This window comes from Pocillopora damicornis, chromosome 4, assembly GCF_964200805.1.
Source record: "Pocillopora damicornis chromosome 4, jaPocDami1.2, whole genome shotgun sequence".
NCBI lineage: Eukaryota > Metazoa > Cnidaria > Anthozoa > Scleractinia > Pocilloporidae > Pocillopora > Pocillopora damicornis.
In genome coordinates, this window is record NC_142673.1 from 25,193,699 (window position 1) to 25,212,558 (window position 18,860).

The following is an 18,860-nucleotide window of genomic DNA, read 5'->3' on the forward strand; positions in this document are numbered from 1 at the left end:
ATTGCGAATATTTCTCCTAAGTTGTCTCCCTTCGATCTTCCTTTTCTCTTACTTTTCTCAAGCTGCTTGAGAATATGTTTGTTTCCGTGTCTGCTATTGTTGTTGTTGCTTCGTGTAAGTGTATGTTCTTTCCTTTTTAACCTAGAATATTTTGTACCTAAATTACTTCGTATAACTGTCATCTTACTTTATAAAATAATAGGAGCGTGTAGCTTACTTAAGCCTCTTGGTTCTACGGGTTTCCTCGCCACCTGTTGAATTTTCAGTTACATTATATCCATTTATATGGAGTTCCCTTTATTTATACGCTGTATTAAAATTGCAAAATGGCAAAATAAACAAATAAACACTAAAAAATAGACGAAGGAACCGGTTTTTATTTATTGCCTGGGAGGGTAGCCCAATTGAGATCAATATGACACGTTTCGATATACGCAAAGGACTGGCCATACATAAGTATTGGCAAGCTGCTAATACTTATACAATACGCTTATGTACTTTACTTACCGGGAATTACAATGTTAGCTGAGACACTGTAGCTCCTGGAGTGCAAAGTATTCGGACCCATGCGAACACCCATGCATCTGAATGTAACTAACATCAGGAATGGGCAATGGGTAATGTGCAATGGGTGACCGGTAACCGGGAACGGGAGTGCTGCACCGAAAGTGCAGGAGCAGAACCGGGAGTACTGCACCCAAAGCTGCAGCAGTAATCCACATAACGATTTAAAATGGTGTATAATAACACAAAAAAAGGGTCCGCACTAGATTAGGCGAGCGGCGCGCTCGGTCGTCGGAGCAATCATCATGGACGATAAATAAAGTTTTCATTTAAGGGGTGTTTACCTGTTCTTTGACACAGGAACTCATAAACTCTTCTGATGAAAGATACTGAGATGAATAATTAAGTTCTTCGAAAAGTATTAAACGTTGCATTTATAGGGACTTTCAATTCGGACAAAGAGAGCAAGTGAAGAGGAAAGAGGAAGGTTGAACGGCGTGATCATTATCTCTTGACATTTCTCGGCTCCGAAGACGTAAAACGAGTAAGCTCTCAGAACCAAGACAGAGGGCACAGTTTTTCTCAGTGCGGACCGCCCTAAGCTGGTGAATAACATTTTCAAGTATGATTTCAATTCTGTTAGTAATTTTATTATAATTTTTTTGTTGTCAATCTTGTTTTTGTTTCGCTCTACCTTGGCCGTAAGAATAAGAAATTTAAGGTAGAAAGTCATTTTGTAAAGCGTAAACATCGCGAAGGTATCTACTTAGTATACGAACTCCGCTCTGCGTAGTTTAGCGTGATTCGTTAGTTAGTGTAAAAGTATGACGATTCATACCAATGCCGTCCAGGAATGCTATTGACTTGCAAACAGTGTAATAAAAATGTTAATGAATGGTTTTACGCACTATATTGATTATGTATTGTCTCTATTGACTCTCAAGATGGTGTAAATGACTTGAATCTTAGCGCAAATGAAAGTATATTTTTCTCTTTTGTTTGACGAATGACGCCTAAGAATGCCTAAAATTGTTATTGAATGCTGATTAAAATGCAAAAATCGTTAATGAATCTGATTTACGTGCAAATGATGGTTTTTTGTCTCTTATGATTGTATTTCCACGCAATTGTTCGCCCCTTAACGCAAATGAATGCGTACTTTCTCGAAATGAACAGCAAAAGGTGTACAAAGATGAGGAATATTTAGAGTGGAATTAACTATACCAAAGTTGTAGTTAAAATTCACAGATACAATTTTCGTAGAAAACTTTCGTGTTTAATGTACTTTCAGAATAAAATAGAGCTCTCTTTGTGTTACATCATTTCTCATAATTTAACTAATTGGCACAACCAAGGTATTATTTGTTGTTTGCTATGCGCAAACATAAGAGAGAATATAATATTGAAGGCTGTAAGCAGTAAATGATAAAAGAGTTTTCATTCCTTGAAGACTGCTACATATCGGCAGAATAAACAGAAAATTCGGAAAAGAAGGGGCGTACCCAAGGTACCGCCCCTAAAAGAGCTACGTGCAAGCCGTAGAAGTTATCTGATTAAAAATTCAGTGCGGAAGATGAAAAGTACTACATGTTTATACCTTAAGTCACCCCTAAGAAAAAGAGGTGTCGAACGTGCTAAATTCAAATTTAAAAACTGTTCTCCGGATCGAGGATTCGACATGGATTTAACCTAAAAACGAGAGTGTTAAATGGGTGAAAGTATAAAGAAGGGTTACTTACAGGAAATTTCTGCACGAGATTAATTTTTATAAGGTAGACTCATTTTCTTAGTAATTAATCATCTTTTAGCAACATAATGGAAAATAATTAATATACTGATATCTAGCCGCAAACCGCAGTTTATGCAAAAACATCTGTCTCCATGTTAAATTCACGATTATAATAACTATAAATGTGACCAAACTCTACCTGTAAGGTAAGACCGCCAAAAAGAATATGAATTGATCAACTGGCCTATTACAATGTTTACTGAATGGCTTATGCTGATATTATTTCCATTTATTTGCACGTTCAAATAAGTCAAAAATCACCCATAATGAAAATTCTTGTTAGATGCCAATTTTGTCTTTTAACACTAATATATAGATTTAGCTAAGCCTGAAAGCGGAACTCGCATTTTTTTTTCCGCACGTCTCAAGGACACAACGCCTTGCCCCGGCCAGGACTAGAGTCCGGGTCGTCCGACTCGGAGCCTAGTGCACTGACCACTGGACAAAGCTGTGGCGTTGACGTGCCCGCGGTACAGTTGACCACGCATGTTAAAAGTAGCACCTTGTACGGTCGTACGGTCGTACATCTTAATTTTTTCGGCTTGATGGGTTACTACTATTTTTATAATTATGGAGCTATGCTCTGCGAGCCCCGCTATAAACTAATTCGATGGTAGTGGAACTGGCTAACAATTAACTATGATTCTACAATAAAAGTAGCACGACTGAGACAGCCAAGATGAGAAACACGTCATGCAAGACCACAAGTGTCGTCCCAGCAATCTGATCAAAATCACCTTGGGAAATGGAACAATTAAAAAATTAAATGAAAAGAAAAGATAAAAAACAATACATGAGACAAATTATATTCATCTGTCTCTAGGCAGTTTTAAGGCGAGCCATTGTAGCCTGAGACTTAGAGTGAGACAGAGTGAGATTTTGTAGAAAATCGCTTGCGAGAATGATCGTAACTTGCTTGCTAAAAAAAAGGAAACTATTTAGCGAGTAATTAAAAACTCGCCAGCGATAAAATAGGAAGCTGACAGTAGCTCAGAAAACTAAGGACTGTTGTAGAAGACTTTATGATCAAACCGATACTGCATCTAGTGAACCACATATATTCCGAAATCAGCCTTACATCAAATTTGGTTTTGTTTAGAAATTGTAAAATTTATAAGCTCTTGGTTTTGTTTAAGACCCAGTTAGGACTGTCACGTTTACGGATACGAACTCTAATCTTTTTTACTTATGTAACTCTTCCGTTTTTAGCACAAAGACACTAAGAAACTTTCAATGACATTCTATTTAATTTGTTAGCGCGCTTTGTTTGATTTCCGTTCCGTGACTAACGAATATCCGCTCAAAGCTAGCTACATAAAGCCCTGTTCATTTCTATTTCCGGTACGTCAAAGTGTAAGAACTAAATTCGCCTTCTATAAGCAAGTAACTCAGTTGCGAGGAGTCACTGTAGCGAAAGCATTTCGGAGCTGAACGAAGTTTAGGAGTTCTCTACCCCGGAGTCAAGATCCGATGTAAGTTACGCTCGTAATATTCCTCATTTTTATCATTTCTAGTTTTGTAGTCTTTCGGTTTTCCTTATCTCGAACCTTCATGTATCCGTTCTATAGTTTTTACCGCCTGTGCTGTACAAAGACTGCCAGCTTAAGTGAATAAAGAGTTTGATGCTGCTGCTTATCTAAAGTTCAACACTGTGGTTATACTGGCGAACTCCGGTGCACAACACCACGTGTCTGCGACACCGGGAACGCGACAAGGACAGTTCTTCACAGGTGTACACGGTCTCAACTTCTGTTCGAGATGGCGAGATTTTGTACGTCTGTTGGATCCCATTTACGATCGATAGCATTCGATATCATTGGATTAAGTCACAAACGCAGCTCTTTTGCCCTAGATGGGAAACCCCTTTTTTAGCTGTTATAATCCACCTTTGATTTTGTTTTTGTTTATGTTTTCACCGAGTTTACCTCTTCACCCAGCCTTAACGTCAGTGTAGTCAAGGAGACCTAAGGACCAGATTATATCAAGAGGTACCTTTAACGCTCATGATGAACCTATATTCAAGCAGTTAAAAATTCTCACTTTATACAGGGAAGATTATGTTTTCGTTCAAGATAGGCCGTCTTCCTAATGTTATGTACAGCCTCACCTCTGACACGAAGAATAAATCGCTGGCACTTATCTTCTACATTTTCGGAGCAGTTTGAAGGAAGACAACAGTAATAAAATCCACGGTCGCTATACTCCAGTTCAGATATGGTCAGAATATAAGGGTCATACATGCTGGCTTGATCGATCTTGTAGTGTCCGCCTGATCCAGCTATCGATAAAGGTAGAACAAGAAAGAGTTAATACGTCAAGAACAGATCATTTGCCTATTTGGTCATTAAAAGACCACAAAAATTAATTAACTAACACCTATTTGCCGAAGTGAAGTTAGCTGGTAGTTGATATTCACCGAGCTGCAAAGTGGCGAAGTTAATATCCAACATCCAGGCTAATATTGCTTTATTATCGACTAAAACAGTGCTCAAGACAATATAGCACAGAAAGATGACCTAAACTTCGAATTTAAGAGATCCTCGCAGCTAAGAACACTACTGAACTAGTAGTTGAAAATAGGACCTGAATAAAATTCAGGCCCGTACGGGATTTGAACCAATGACCTCTGCGATACCGGTGCAGCGCTCTACCAACTGAGCTCACAAGTCAACTGGGAGCTGGTCAATATGTTGGGTCCAAATAAATCATCAAAGTGATGAATAATGATTTTATATATGTGAAATGCATATATTTGCGCTACGGTGAAGAAACAAATTTAAGAGATCCTCGCAACTAAGAACACTACTGAATTAGTAATTGAAAACATATACGACCTGAAAAAAATCAAGCCCGTACGGGATCTATATGATACATGGAATTCATATATTTGCACTGCGGTGAAGAAACGAATTTAAAAGATCCTCGCAACTTATTTATTCCTGTAACAATTACAATATTTTTGGAAAAAATTCCATGCAAGTTGCTCAGGATGAATAACAAATGATATTCTGAGTTTGAGTAGCCAATCAGATCAACACTTCATTGATATTAACTGTTTCAGTATATGTTACTAATTGACAGTATAATTGCTCTGGTGATTATAGAGATGTGCATGCTCTGATTGGTTGAGAATTGCTCACATCTTGCGACAATCAGCTCACTTTTTGTCAATGTTTCCAAGGAAGTGTTAAAAAGCAATAGAATACTTTTTGAGCGGATTATTCCATCACATTCTCTTGCCCTTTGGCAAATTATTGTTAAATAAGGGCAGTTGATGATTAATCAAGGAAAACGTCACTTTTTTAGGGGCCCTGAATAAAAGGAGTATCATTCTACAAAACTTACTTATACAAGCCTCAAAAGTTTCTTCATTCTTCTTCTTCACTTTCCATTCCACCTCTAAAGGATATCCTTTTGCAGCACACTCAAATGATACATCGTCTCCTTTAAATGCCACCTTTTCAATGTCTTCCTTTGGCTTTGCAAGCCTGGAAGCAACTAGAATATTTCACACAGGCAATGACCCATTAAAACACTTGAAGTGTGCAAATACATAAATAAATGCAATCTTTGAATTATGATACAACATGCACTTTGTACTGTACATGTATGTTAACCACTCTCTTTGCCCATTAAAAAAAAGAGAGAAAAGATTTGTCACTCCTCAATAAGACTACAAGAACATTGTAGTTTGGGTCATTGAAATTTCACCTGGAAACTATGCACAGTAACCTAAAAATTCTCTGATCTATGAAACTGAATTAACTCTCTCTCAAGCACCAAAGAAAAATGTCAAAAATGACAAAATACCTCCCTTACTGTATGTACTTGAAAGAGTACATGACCTTGAAGAGAGATGTTTTTTTTTAATCTTGTCACAAATGTTCAACAAGGAAAAATCCTGGGTCAACTAGGTTCATCAACATCGACTTATCAGCTTACATGCTTTTTTACACTCACATCTACCAACAAATTTTCTCAACTAGCTAACAGAGACAAGTATGGCAGAAAGATAAGAGATTTACACTACTGATCAGATTTTGGCACTTCCAGGAATATAAAACTGTTTTCATCCTTTGGTATTCAATAATGGTGGTGGTCAGAATGTTGCAGGAGTGAATGAATGCCAGCCAGCTTGTCAGTAAAAGTAGACACTATTGAAAAAAAAACAATAATGACAACAACAACAACATCAGCCCAACTTTTGTTTGCAGCTTTTACTTTCAAGATCAAGCTACAGTTTATTCAGGTGTTGAAACTGAAAACAATAGAAATAAAAACAAAAGAAAAAGAAAAGTCTGGTTTTTGAGTTAACATCTACACTTCTGCACTGCAGTCTTTTCATTCAAATTTTAAAAATTTTGGGCCCCTTTGAGTTACCTGGACTTTTGAATGATGGGCCCTGTAGGTTCTTAAATCGGCTGATTCCCTTTCACTCCCAAGAAGTCATTGGTAATTGTCCCGACTGTCTGCCATACAATTCTTATGATGTAATTATAGAGAATTTGGTATTGGATCAACTGATAATCCTCTAATGGATAGTCATCTTTAATCACATCAATTGTCTGGTAGCAAGTGACCAAGACAGCCTTTCTTATTGCATTATCAATAAAGTATGAGGCAGACAGGTAATGAGAATACAGAAATATTTCAGTTATGGGATTTTAGTTAAATTAACTGAAATAACACCATAAAAAATTAATTACAGACAGTAACGAGAATTACTCATGAGATCTTAGGAGTGAAAGGGTTTTATTAACTAGACTTTTGAGCAGTGTGCCCAAGGTTCTTATTAATAAGTACCCCTACATAATGAACAACCACTGTAGCTTTTTCAAGAGAATTTCTTCAAGCAAAAAAAAAATTTCTATCAGCACAATTGTGTATTGTACTTACTCTTTAATACTGTGGTATCTTCAACAGTGTACTCCTTGACATTCCTCAACTTTACTTCCAAACGACATTTGTATGTTCCCCCATCTTGGGCACCAACATTTTCAAGCTTCAGTGGGGGTAAAAAATCATTTTGCTGCTCTGCATCTGGATCTGGATTCCGCACACTCTCCAACAACCTCCCATCCTTATACCAGGAAATCCTCTTCAGTGGGGTGTTGTTTTCGTTTCCTCTTTCAGTAAGGTTGCAGAAGATTTCGATGTTATCACCTGGATTAAGTAGATTGGAGTCTGGGACATTCACTTTTGGGATTTCATTTCCTGAAATGCAAAATTGTGTAGACCATTGAGCAAGGTTTATTGGCCATCTTGTTTATAGTGCTCAAGTAACAGGGTGGGTGGATTTTTCTGTTTATTAGTAATACATCTTTTTTCTCTGTTGGAGTGGAGATCCACTTGGTTTATAGAGGTACTTTGCTACTGTACCTGTGAATCATTATGTAAAAATAGCTACTTTACAATTTGCGAAGAGGGCATAAATCTTGATAATTATTAACCACTTACACCACATGTATGCTGGATGCTCACAGACTTTGAGCTACCATAAGTAGCCACACTGTTACTGCCCATCCTATTCTCAGTGGCATAGAGCAAAAAGCAGTCAGGCTGCAAGTCTTTAGAAGAGTTACTCCCCCCCCTCTTAGGAATTACGGTCAACTCGCCGACGGACCAACTCGCCGACGCCAACTCACCAACGTTTAAAATTGAGTAGAGACGTCGGCGAGTTGGTCCTCAATCCAATACAACTTATTAGAAGTTAAACATACAGAAAAGTAAACGATATTTAGTAAAAAAACACTGGTGAACATTGGTGAACATCAAACAGAAGCTTAAATATTGGTGAACATTAGTGAACATCACCAATGACTATAGCAGCTTAAGACGCAAATGAGTTATTGTGCGACAACAACACCGTGAAGACTCATCATGTCAATCGCTCAGATTTTTTAAAAAAGCAATTCTTTTTATTTGCAACAAAGTTCATAAAGATATCAAGGTGAATAAAGCGAAGTAAACATTGCCAATGAACAAAATTGGCTGTAGATGCAAATGAGTTGTATGACAACAACACCGTAAAGACTCATCATGTCAATCGCTTAGATTTTTTAAAGAAAACTTGGCTTTCTAGACAAGATCTTTAGTAAAAAGCAGTTCTTTTTATTTGCAACAAAGTTTATCTCATGTCAGTTGGTCTTATTTATTTAAGTTAAGTCGCTTGGTAAAAAGTAAACGCACAAACGGTGTTGTTGTCACACAATAATTATCTCGTTTGCGTCTGAAGCGGATATAGTCATTGGCGATGTTTACTTCGCTTTATTCACCTTGATATCTTTATAAACTTTGTTGCAAATAAAAAGTGAACAAAATTGGCTGTAACAATGTTCACTAATGTTTAAGCTTCTGTTATAGTCATTGGTGATGTTCACCAATGTTTGCCAATGTTTAAGCTTCTGTTTGATGTTCACCAATGTTCACCAGTGTTTTTTTACTAAATATCGTTTACTCTTCTGTATTTTTAACTTCTTATAAGTTGTATTGGATTGAGGACCAACTCGCCGACGTCTCTACTCAATTTTATACGTCAGCGAGTTGGCGTCGGCGAGTTGGCGTCGGCGAGTTGGTCCGTCGGCGAGTTGGTCCATCGGCGAGTTGGTCCATCGGCGAGTTGACTGGATACCCCTCCTAGTATTCCCCCTGTTTCCTGACAGTTTATTGTTACCCATCAAAACACCTTGACAGGAAGGATAAAAAGACTAGACAAATGCACTAATTTTTATGGTGAGACTATAAGGTAACAAAACTCCCCATGAAATGTAAACAGACTTACTTTTAATAACACTGACACTAAAGCCATGCCTCTTTGCTGCTACCTTTTCATCTACTGCAAAAGCGTGGCACTCATAGCTTCCAAGCTGACTGTACTGACTGTCGTCTAGTTCCCTCGTTATATTCTTCCAAGTTATGGTAGTATGTAATTTTTTTAATTCACCTACAAAGAAAACATTTAACTTGTTAGCAGGGAGAGAAGGATATGGCTTTGTCCAGGACTGAGGGTAGCAATAAGGATGGAGGATTAGGGGGGTTCTGATTCAGTTTCAAGCACAAATTTAAGAAAAAAATTAATGCATCACATATATGAAAATGAAAACTTCAAATCTCTCTGTCAGTAAGGACAAAGTCAATAAATGAGAATTTTGTAAATTGAAAATTTTGTTGTTTTTGTAATCATGATTCAACACATTTTTCAATCTCAAGAATTAGCGCCAACGCACTCTATGATTGTCATTTGAGGATTGTTGATTCATTTATTTTCATACATTAATGAAGTTGGCTTTTCTTCTCAGTAAAGGGCTATTGTGTTTATATGATAAACAAAATAATACACAGTTCCTTGTAGATATGAAATTTTTCTTCTCGTGTTCAACTCAACATCTCCCTCCCTGCGCTCACTCATGAGCAATCTAGTTAAACACTCAAAGATAAATTCCATATCTACACACACCCATGTATTATTCTCCAGATATCACCCTCGCCTCAAATGGAATTTTGCTGTTGTGACTTATAGCACAATAAGCCCAAAAGTGTAAGAATCCTGTTTTGGGAGTAAAGTTTGGAATTAAGAGGTTGTTGTTTTCTTTTTTAGGTGCTAGATGCATTAACTGTAATACAAATATGTACTCACCTACAAGTTCTGTTCTGCTTGAGAACAAGTACCTATCACCTGTGACTTCCCTATATTGATTAAGGTCATCTCTTCGAAAAAATGTTATATTTTTTGGTTCTTGTTTACCAGTTGCATCAAATGCAATACAAGTAACATTGGCAGGTTCGTACTCAAGGGAGTAGATGTTCTCTGGAAAAGGTTGCACAATTCCAAATGGTGGTTCCCCTAAAAGAAAAAAAGAACGATTTTATATCCATTAAACTTCTGAAAATGCTCATATACTAATATCTAATATGTAAAGCACCTCCTCCTAAGAAAGAGATCCAAACTGACATTACTCAAAAGGTTGTAAGGATGCCAAAAAAAACAACTACATATGAGAGATTGATGCACTATTCTGCATGGGATGACAGATGTTAATTTGAAGCTGTAATGGATTTTTACTCATACCTTCCAAAGATGTAACACACAATGTGACTTAACCTATGCTGTCTCTCCTTGATATGTAAAGTATTAACCCTTCACCCCCTAACATCAGTATGCATATTCTCCACACTGTTCTACATACATTCACAGAGAGACTGACAGGGAGAATTTGTGTAACAATCAAGAGCTGCTTTAGTTGGTGATCATTTCCTCTATTCTCATAACTTTCATGTTTGATTGACGGGTGAAATAGTAAGGAGAAATTAGACACTAGTCACTCTTAGGGGCTAAAGAGTTAGGCCAAAGTGCTTAGATCTGTCTTGGTAATTTACATTGATATATTACACATATTAGTATAGGTAATCACATGATTTCAAGTGCAATTTAGAATAAATAAGCACAAGTAAATTTTTTCAAAGACTAACAAAATTGCACAAGCCCATAGAGTGAGTGCAATTTGTGGTATTTGAAAAAATTCACAAGTGCCAATTTATTCCAAATAGCATGAGAAAATCATGTGATTTACATATTAATAATATACATGAAAAAATAAGAGATAGGTTATCAAAATAATGCAGAAGCAAAGCGCATGCATCAAGTGCAAAAATAATTTATTAAAACACAGCAAGTAACATTGTGGTTTGGTCAAAACAACCACGTATGATCAAAATATTAATATCAATGATGTTTTTACATCTTTAAGGCACAAAAAAGTTCAAAGTCAGGCTTAACAGCTCAAGGAATTGTTCAGTCTGGTTTGTGACTTCTCCAGAAAAAGAAAAAGAAAAATTTTCCTGGAAAACCTCTTGAAAATTGGGCGAGCATGGAAAGAGTGGATGGAGGACTTCGAAGAAGAAACATTGTATTTCGAAATTAAAGAAACAAGGGACCGCATGAGTGCCCTGAAGATTTATGGTGGCAAAGAAATCAAGAAACTTGCAACTTACCAGATACAGCGCTGGTGGACGGGGACGACGATTAAAAGAAGCTGAAAAGGAAACTAGACAAGGCAAGTGGGGTGAAAGAAGAAAATCAAGGAAACCACTGTGACCTCCCAGAAAACAAGAACACAAAGCACAGAAAGAGAAAAGCAAGAGTTGTGGTTACTGTGGCACCACATCAAGAGGAGGTAAATGAGGGAACACAACCACCACAGATACTTCTAGACCTTGAAATTCCAGAAAAGGGAACTCAAATCTGTGTACCACCCAATCAGACAACGGCCACTGCAGAGACATCAGCAGAAACACCCAATGCAGAGATACCACCAGAACTGAACCACCAACCAGTGAACCAACCAGCAATAACTAGACCCAGATGGGAAAAGCACGAGCCACCATACTTTAAGGATTAGGTGTTAACTTAATACGATATTAATGGACAGTTGATTTTAGTTTTTTTTTTTAACATTGTAAGAGTTCAGAGCTTTTGTTAGTTTGTGAGAGATGTAGTATCTGTCCCTCCACACGCGGTGCGAACCTACCATGTTTTACGTGATATTTCAGTAAAGTTGGTTCTATCCAACATGGCGGGTGTTTGTTGATGGCCTACAGCTATGAATTCAATTAAGTGTCACTCAGCTGCTTCAATGATATGAGATACATTTGTGAAGATGCTATAACATCTTACGCCTATAGACATTACAAAATCTGAAAGTAAACATCACTTCTTTCTTAGTGGTTGATCGAAGATTGTGATTGCACACTTAAGAATGTTTTTCATTAAATCTGTCTGACGAGTGCGTAAGCACGAAACTCAGAGTTACAGGGAATCATGCGTGTTTCATTTTAGTAATTTTGAACTGTAATTCCAGGGTCACAATTGTTTGGTCGGATGGCTTCAAAAGAACGAAGGAATCTGGTTTGTGATGCAGGAAAAAATTATATTATCGACAATGTTCTGAAATCGCTCTTCTTAACACTTCTCATCGTTATGCAAAATTGTCTCTTAGCGTGGAAAATAATTCTATTTTGATATTTTAGCAAGATACTTCCGACAAAAACTGCAAATTTTACTTTATAATCACACAAGTACCGCGAAGATGAGCAGGACCGAAAGAAGACTCAGTAATTTCTATTTATATACGACATAAATAGTAAGTTTCGCGCGTCACGCCACTTGAAATTTCGTTTCGCCAGAGATGGAAACTGTGTTTCCTTTAATTCTACACCTTTTTTTCATGATAGATCGAGGGATCATGGCAAACATCTACATTTTTCGGAAAAAATGATTCTAAAAAAAGTGGTCCAACTCGAAGTCTTACTCGAACTTCAACTCGAAGTCCGGCTTGAAATGTATTCGATCCAAACTCGTTGGTTTGAGATTCCCATTTCTATAAACAGTGAATTAAGACAATAAATTACTTACATTGAGCCATTGCTGCCGCACATATGATGAGGAGTGGATGGAAAACTTTCTTTAGAACGTTCATATTGACCTCCTTTCCCTGACAGACCTAATGCACCCACAACTAAGCCTTGAGACATACGTGAATTATTTCTGAGACGATGATCGGTATGTGCTTAAAGGAATTTAATTTCGCTCTTAAATAGCATTTCTGACAGGCTGCTCGCATCGCTTTACTGCGATGATCACATTTCACTTTCATCTACAACCGCAGTACAAATATGAATTATTTCATATAAAAACTTCACATCATTTCACTGCACGGGAAGATATGAAATCAATAAATTGACCTCGCTCCCAATGTGTGGCTTCATAGCTCAGTTGGTAGAGCATCGCACCGGTATCGCGGAGGTCACGGGTTCGAATCCCGTTGAAGCCCTGATTTTTTTCAGGCTTCTTCTTTCCAATTGCTTAAATTGGAAAATTTACTGCGATGATCACATTTCACTTTCATCAGCCATCACTGTTATTTTTCTAATCGCTCAGCGAGAAAATACTTAGCTTGAGCCATTGCTGCCGCACATATAATGAGGAGTAGATGGAAAACTTTCTTTAGAACATTCGTATTGACCTCATTTCCTTGACGGACCTAATGCACCCACAGCTAAGCCTTGAGACATAGGTGAATTATTTATGAGACGATGATCGGTATGTTATGGGCGGCCGTCACTACCAAAAATACAAGGATGTCAAATAGATCAGCAAATACAAAGAAGGTTTAAGGATCAGCTGCAGGATAGCTAATAAAGGAATGGCATGGCCATATTATAGACGGTTTAGATTTCCTTCATGAAAGGCGTTTTCCTAACTTCAATGCCTCAATTAATTGTAATTTCCGTCCATTTACCCGCACGGCAGATTACCCGCATGGGTCAATTTTTGCAAAAACGAGGAAAAAATTTCAACGGATTAACCGCACTGGCAGATAACCCGCACCCTTAAAAAAGAAACAAGCTGTGAAATTGACAAGGTAAGGAAGTAAGAGTGCAAACAAGATAAAAGCTTTGATAACGAGTTTCGTAGGTTTTCGATTTGCATCGGCTTTCATCGAGAGCATTAGACTCTCTTATTATGACGAGCAATCTGCGCGAAATAAATGAGTTATTACACAGGTTTTTCTGAATAGTATCTTTAGTGGATCTTATCATCTCTGTTTTTTTTCCTGCTTACAGTTTTAAAACTATACCGGAAGCTTTAAAGATTATCGTATTACCTGCACCTTCCTGTAACCCGCACCAACAACTGTTTGTGGAAAAATTAACAGATTACTCGCGGGTAATCGGCCGGAAATTACGGTAAGCCGCCAAACCAGGAAAAATAGGCAAATCTCTTTCTTCTTCAAAAGATTCGTGTCTGCTATTCAAGGGTAGTTTCCTTTCTTTTATCCTGGAATGCAAAGTATTCGGTCCCATGCGAACACCCCTGCTTTGAGCAATGGGTAATGTGCAATGGGTAATGTGCAATGGGTAATGTGCAATGGGTAATATGCAATGGGTAACCGGTAACCAGGAACGGGAGTGCTGCACCGAAAGTGCAGGAGCAGAACCGGTAGTGCTGCACCCAAAGCTGCAGCAGTAATCCACATAACGATTTTAAATGGTGGATGATAACACGAAGAAAGGGTCCGCACTAGATTAGGTGAGCGGTGCGCTTGGTCGTCGGAGCAATCATCATAGACGATAAATAAAGTTTTCATTTAAGGGGTTTTTACCTGTTCTTTGACACAGGAACTCGTGAACTCTTCTGATGAAAGATACCAAGATGAATAATTAAGTTCTTCGAAAACCATTAAACTTTGCATTTATAGGGACTTTCAATTCGGACAAAGAGAGCAAGTGAAGAGGAAAGAGGAAGGTTGAACGGCGTGATCATTGTCTCATTTCTCGGCTCCGAAGACGTAAAACGAGTAAGCTCTCAGAACCAAGACAGAGGGCACAGTTTTACCCAATACGGACTGACCTAAGCTGGTGAACAACATTTTCATTTTTTTCTAAAACTTTACGAAATTCCTGCCAAAATAACCCGAATTATTTAGGGCTGTATAATTACGGCAAGACCCTCCTTAAACTGAACAATCTTTGAGCGAGTAAAGAGTAGTTAAAACAGAGGTAATGTGAATTAAAGGTGATTTAAAAGGCTTCTAAACAAACTTTGAAACATTGTTTTCACAAGTTTCTGTGACAATTGACACCTGCCAATTTTTAGAGCTCGCAAGAAAAAAAAAAGCTCATGTACACTTCTGAAAAAAATACCAACGGTACTGGTTTGGTAAACGAACTCAAGTTCAATAACTGTCACGACAATGTGTTCTTCAAAACCATTAAATGATCTCACAGAGAGTATTATTCACTTCCATCGATGCTTAGTGTACAAAGAATACCTCTGTAAATTGCAAGGAAAGTAATTGTGAGTAAATCCAAATGTATGCTTTGAAGTTGTGTGAGTTTGCTCGTTTGTTTGTTGCAGTGGGGCGTCTAAATCTGGTCTTTTTCAACCAGGTAACTAAAGTCAAATGAGACACTTTAGCTAGACCCAAGGGGTATTGAATGCAGCTTTTTCTCGTTGAATTCATTTGGTTTATGTCGTTCAATTTTCGGTACAAATGGCAAAATTGAACGGGTTGACTTGGAAAGACTTACCGAAAGCGTATTTAAAGTAGGATGCGAATGCATCACATCGCTTTGGTCAGAAGAAATTTTCATTTCCAGCTGTTGTCAACACAGCCAGTAGTTGAAAAATTATTGAAAAAATAAGCCGCTAAGATCTTGAGAGTGCAGGTGTTTAAAAGAGCCTGCCATTTTGAGGAAAGATCTGATGAAATTGTGAGGGAACATCATCTGAGCGTCTGAGGCCATTCTTTCATTCATATATCTCCGTCTGTTACAATATGTACGTGATTACATGCGCCATCAATGTCTAACTAGACTGAGATCGAGTTACATCTGTATTGTCTTACAACGCTGTATGCTACTGAATGGTTAATAAAAACGGATCTTGAAACATGGTGGCAGCGAAATAGGATAACGAATCCTCCGCCTACCACTTACGGAGTCGAAAACAGTTGAAATCATCTTGGTGTAGTAATGTCCGACTCAGAAACGGCGCCTGAAGCGCCACCACCTGGCTCTTCGCAACAGACCCTAACACAACTGGGAGTTGTGCAACACTCGCCTTTTGGCGCGATGGCCGGGATAATGCCTCCTGGAAAACTAGTTACGACTGGGAATGTGGCGGACAACTGGAAAGTATGGAAACAAATGTGGGGCAACTACATGGTCATTGCTCAACTCGAGCTGAAACCGCCGGCGTACAAAGTCGCATTGTTTCTCCACTGTATCGGTGTCGATGCGTTAAAGATTTTTAACGGCTTCCAATTCGACACTCCAGACGATAGACATGATCTGGCAAAGATAATACAAAAGTTCGACGAATTCACCATCGGCGAACTGAACGAAACCTTTGAAAGGTACACTTTCAACTCCAGAACTCAACAGGAAAACGAAAGCATTGATGCTTATGTCACCGCCCTTCGCACACTAGCGAAAACATGCAATTTTTGTGACTGCATGCATGATTCGATCATTCGCGACAGGATCGTCCTGGGCATTCAAGATCACCGCACTCGCAAACGGCTTCTACAAGAACGGAGTCTCACCCTGGCGAAGTGTATCGATCTTTGCAAGAGTTCTGAGGCAACAAATTTGCAATTGAAGACGATCTCGGGCGCCCAGAACGAAGATGTTCACGCTGTGCAAGATAAACACCCGCCTTCCAACCGCCGTGATGACAAGTCTAGGAAAAGCCGCGCGGGGAAGACGAAGACCTGTAAATTTTGTGGCAAAGCACATCCTTTCGAAAAAGGAAAGTGTCCAGCGTGGGGCGCGAAATGTACGAAGTGCGGTGGCAGAAATCACTTCGCAACAACCTGCACTACTCCGACCAGAAAAGTGTACAACTTGAGAGATGAATCCTCCGATGACAGCGACATGGAGTACATTACAAGCATTGTTGCACGACCGGACATGATACACGTTGTTACACAAGAACATGATTACCCAAGAGTAATCTACACTGAGATGCTTGTGGGCAAGGCAGAAGTGAAATTTCAAGTAGACAGCGGCGCCTCGGTGAATGTCATTTCCGCCGATCTTGTGGCTGATAAGAAGCTTGAGCCCACCACAAAGACACTACAAATGTGGAACGACACAACACTAAAGCCACTGGGTTCCTGTCGATTAATTCTCCACAATCCAAAGAATAAGAAGAAGTTCTCGGTGGAATTCCTTGTTGTTGATAGACAACTGACCCCACTCATTGGAGCAAAGGCAGCTCAACAGATGGGCCTAATTACTGTCAACACTCAAAACTTCACGATCGCAAAACCACCTGAACGATCAAGGGCAAAGGTTAAGAGCGTGCAGACGGCTGACGAAATAGTAGCGGCCTACCCAGAGGTGTTCCAAAGAGAGCTAGGAGCACTACCAGGAACAGTTCACCTTGAAGTCGAACAAGGCGCAACTCCCGTCGTCGCACCTCCACGCCGTGTCCCAACGTCACTCAAAGAGAAACTGAGGAAAGAACTGGATCGACTACAGCAATTGGAGGTCATAGCTCCAATCGATGAACCCACTCCATGGGTTAGCAGTCTTGCCTTGGCTGTGAAGAAATCTGGAGCGCTGAGAATCTGTATCGACCCCAGGCCACTTAACACCGCCCTGAAGAGAGAAAGATATCAACTTCCTGTACTTGAGGACATACTCCCGGAGCTCTCAAAAGCCAAAGTATTCTCGACAGTTGACCTCAAGTCAGGATACTGGCACTGTGTCCTTGCCCCTGAGTCCAGCGTACTCACGACCTTCGCAACACCCTACGGAAGGTACAGATGGATTCGTTTGCCCTTCGGTCTCTCCGCCTCGTCCGAGATTTTCCAGAAGCACTTAACTCACGCACTGGAAAGCTTACCTGGTATTCTGTGCATCGCGGACGACATCCTCATTTATGGCACTGGAGAGACCGACGAAGAAGCCACTGCAAACCACGACAGGAGTCTCCGAGATCTCCTACAAAGGTGCAAGAACCGCGGCATTGTCCTTAACCCAGACAAGATGAAGCTGAGGATGAGCGAGGTAAATTTCATGGGGCATCTCCTGACGAACAAGGGCCTGAAGCCTGATCCTGCCAAAGTAGAGGCGATCACAAAATTGCCGAAGCCACAAGATGTGGAGGGCGTTCAGCGCCTCAACGGATTTGTCAATTATCTAGCCAAGTTCCTTCCGAAACTGTCTGAAGTCATGGAACCGATTCGTCGCCTGACTCGGAAGGACGCTCCATGGAACTGGTCTTCGGAACAAGACCAGGCGTTTGAAAACGTGCAGAGGCTAGTAACAGAAGCGCCTGTTCTACGTTACTACGACCCTTCCCTAGACCTCACCATACAGTGTGATGCGAGCCAGAGCGGCCTTGGTGCAGCATTACTTCAGAACAGCAAGCCTATAGAGTACGCGAGTCGCTCCCTTACCGACACAGAAACCCGGTATGCTCAAATAGAGAAAGAGATGCTGGCGATTGTCTTCTCTCTTGAGCGTTTCAACCAGTATACATTTGGTCGACATGTACACATCGAAAGTGATCACAAGCCACTGGAGATGATTCTACAGAAACCACTCGCTCGAGCGCCTCGACGCCTCCAGATAATGATGATGAGGTTACAGAAATACGATTTCACCGTGCACTATGAGCGTGGCGAGAACATGCATTTGGCTGACATGCTGTCAAGGGCTTACCTGCCCTACAACGGAAAAGAAGTAGATGACTTCGAATCAGTCAACATGGTCCGTTATCTACCCATATCTGACCAACGTTTAGACGAAATAAGAGCAGAGACTCGGAAGGACCAGTGTCTGCGAGAGCTGTCAGATACTATTCTCGTAGGATGGCCTGAGAAGAAGGAGCATGCTCCAGCACTGATACACCCTTACTTCAGTATGCGTGACGAACTGACCGTACAAGATGGGCTGATTTTCAAAGGAAATTCCGTTGTGATACCAAAGAGCCTTCGCGCAGATATGAAGCTGAAGATTCACTCGTCCCACCTTGGAATAGAGGCGTGTCTGAGGC

The 18,860-nt window shown here is 39.6% G+C and overlaps 1 protein-coding gene across 1 annotated transcript; it reads right to left on the bottom strand.

Moving 5' to 3' along the window:
* Nucleotides 1–1,758: 1,758 nt before the first annotated feature.
* Nucleotides 1,759–12,860, bottom strand: LOC149047385 (titin-like). Its single transcript, XM_089205739.1, has 7 exons — nt 12,705–12,860; nt 9,930–10,136; nt 9,075–9,236; nt 7,190–7,507; nt 5,639–5,791; nt 4,401–4,571; nt 1,759–3,030 (listed from the first exon to the last, which is right to left on the bottom strand). The coding sequence occupies exons 1-7, from the start codon at nt 12,766–12,768 to the stop codon at nt 2,939–2,941; spliced, it is 1,167 nt and encodes a 388-aa protein (XP_089061865.1). The 5' UTR covers nt 12,769–12,860; the 3' UTR covers nt 1,759–2,938.
* Between the last annotated feature and the right edge of the window lie 6,000 nt (nt 12,861–18,860).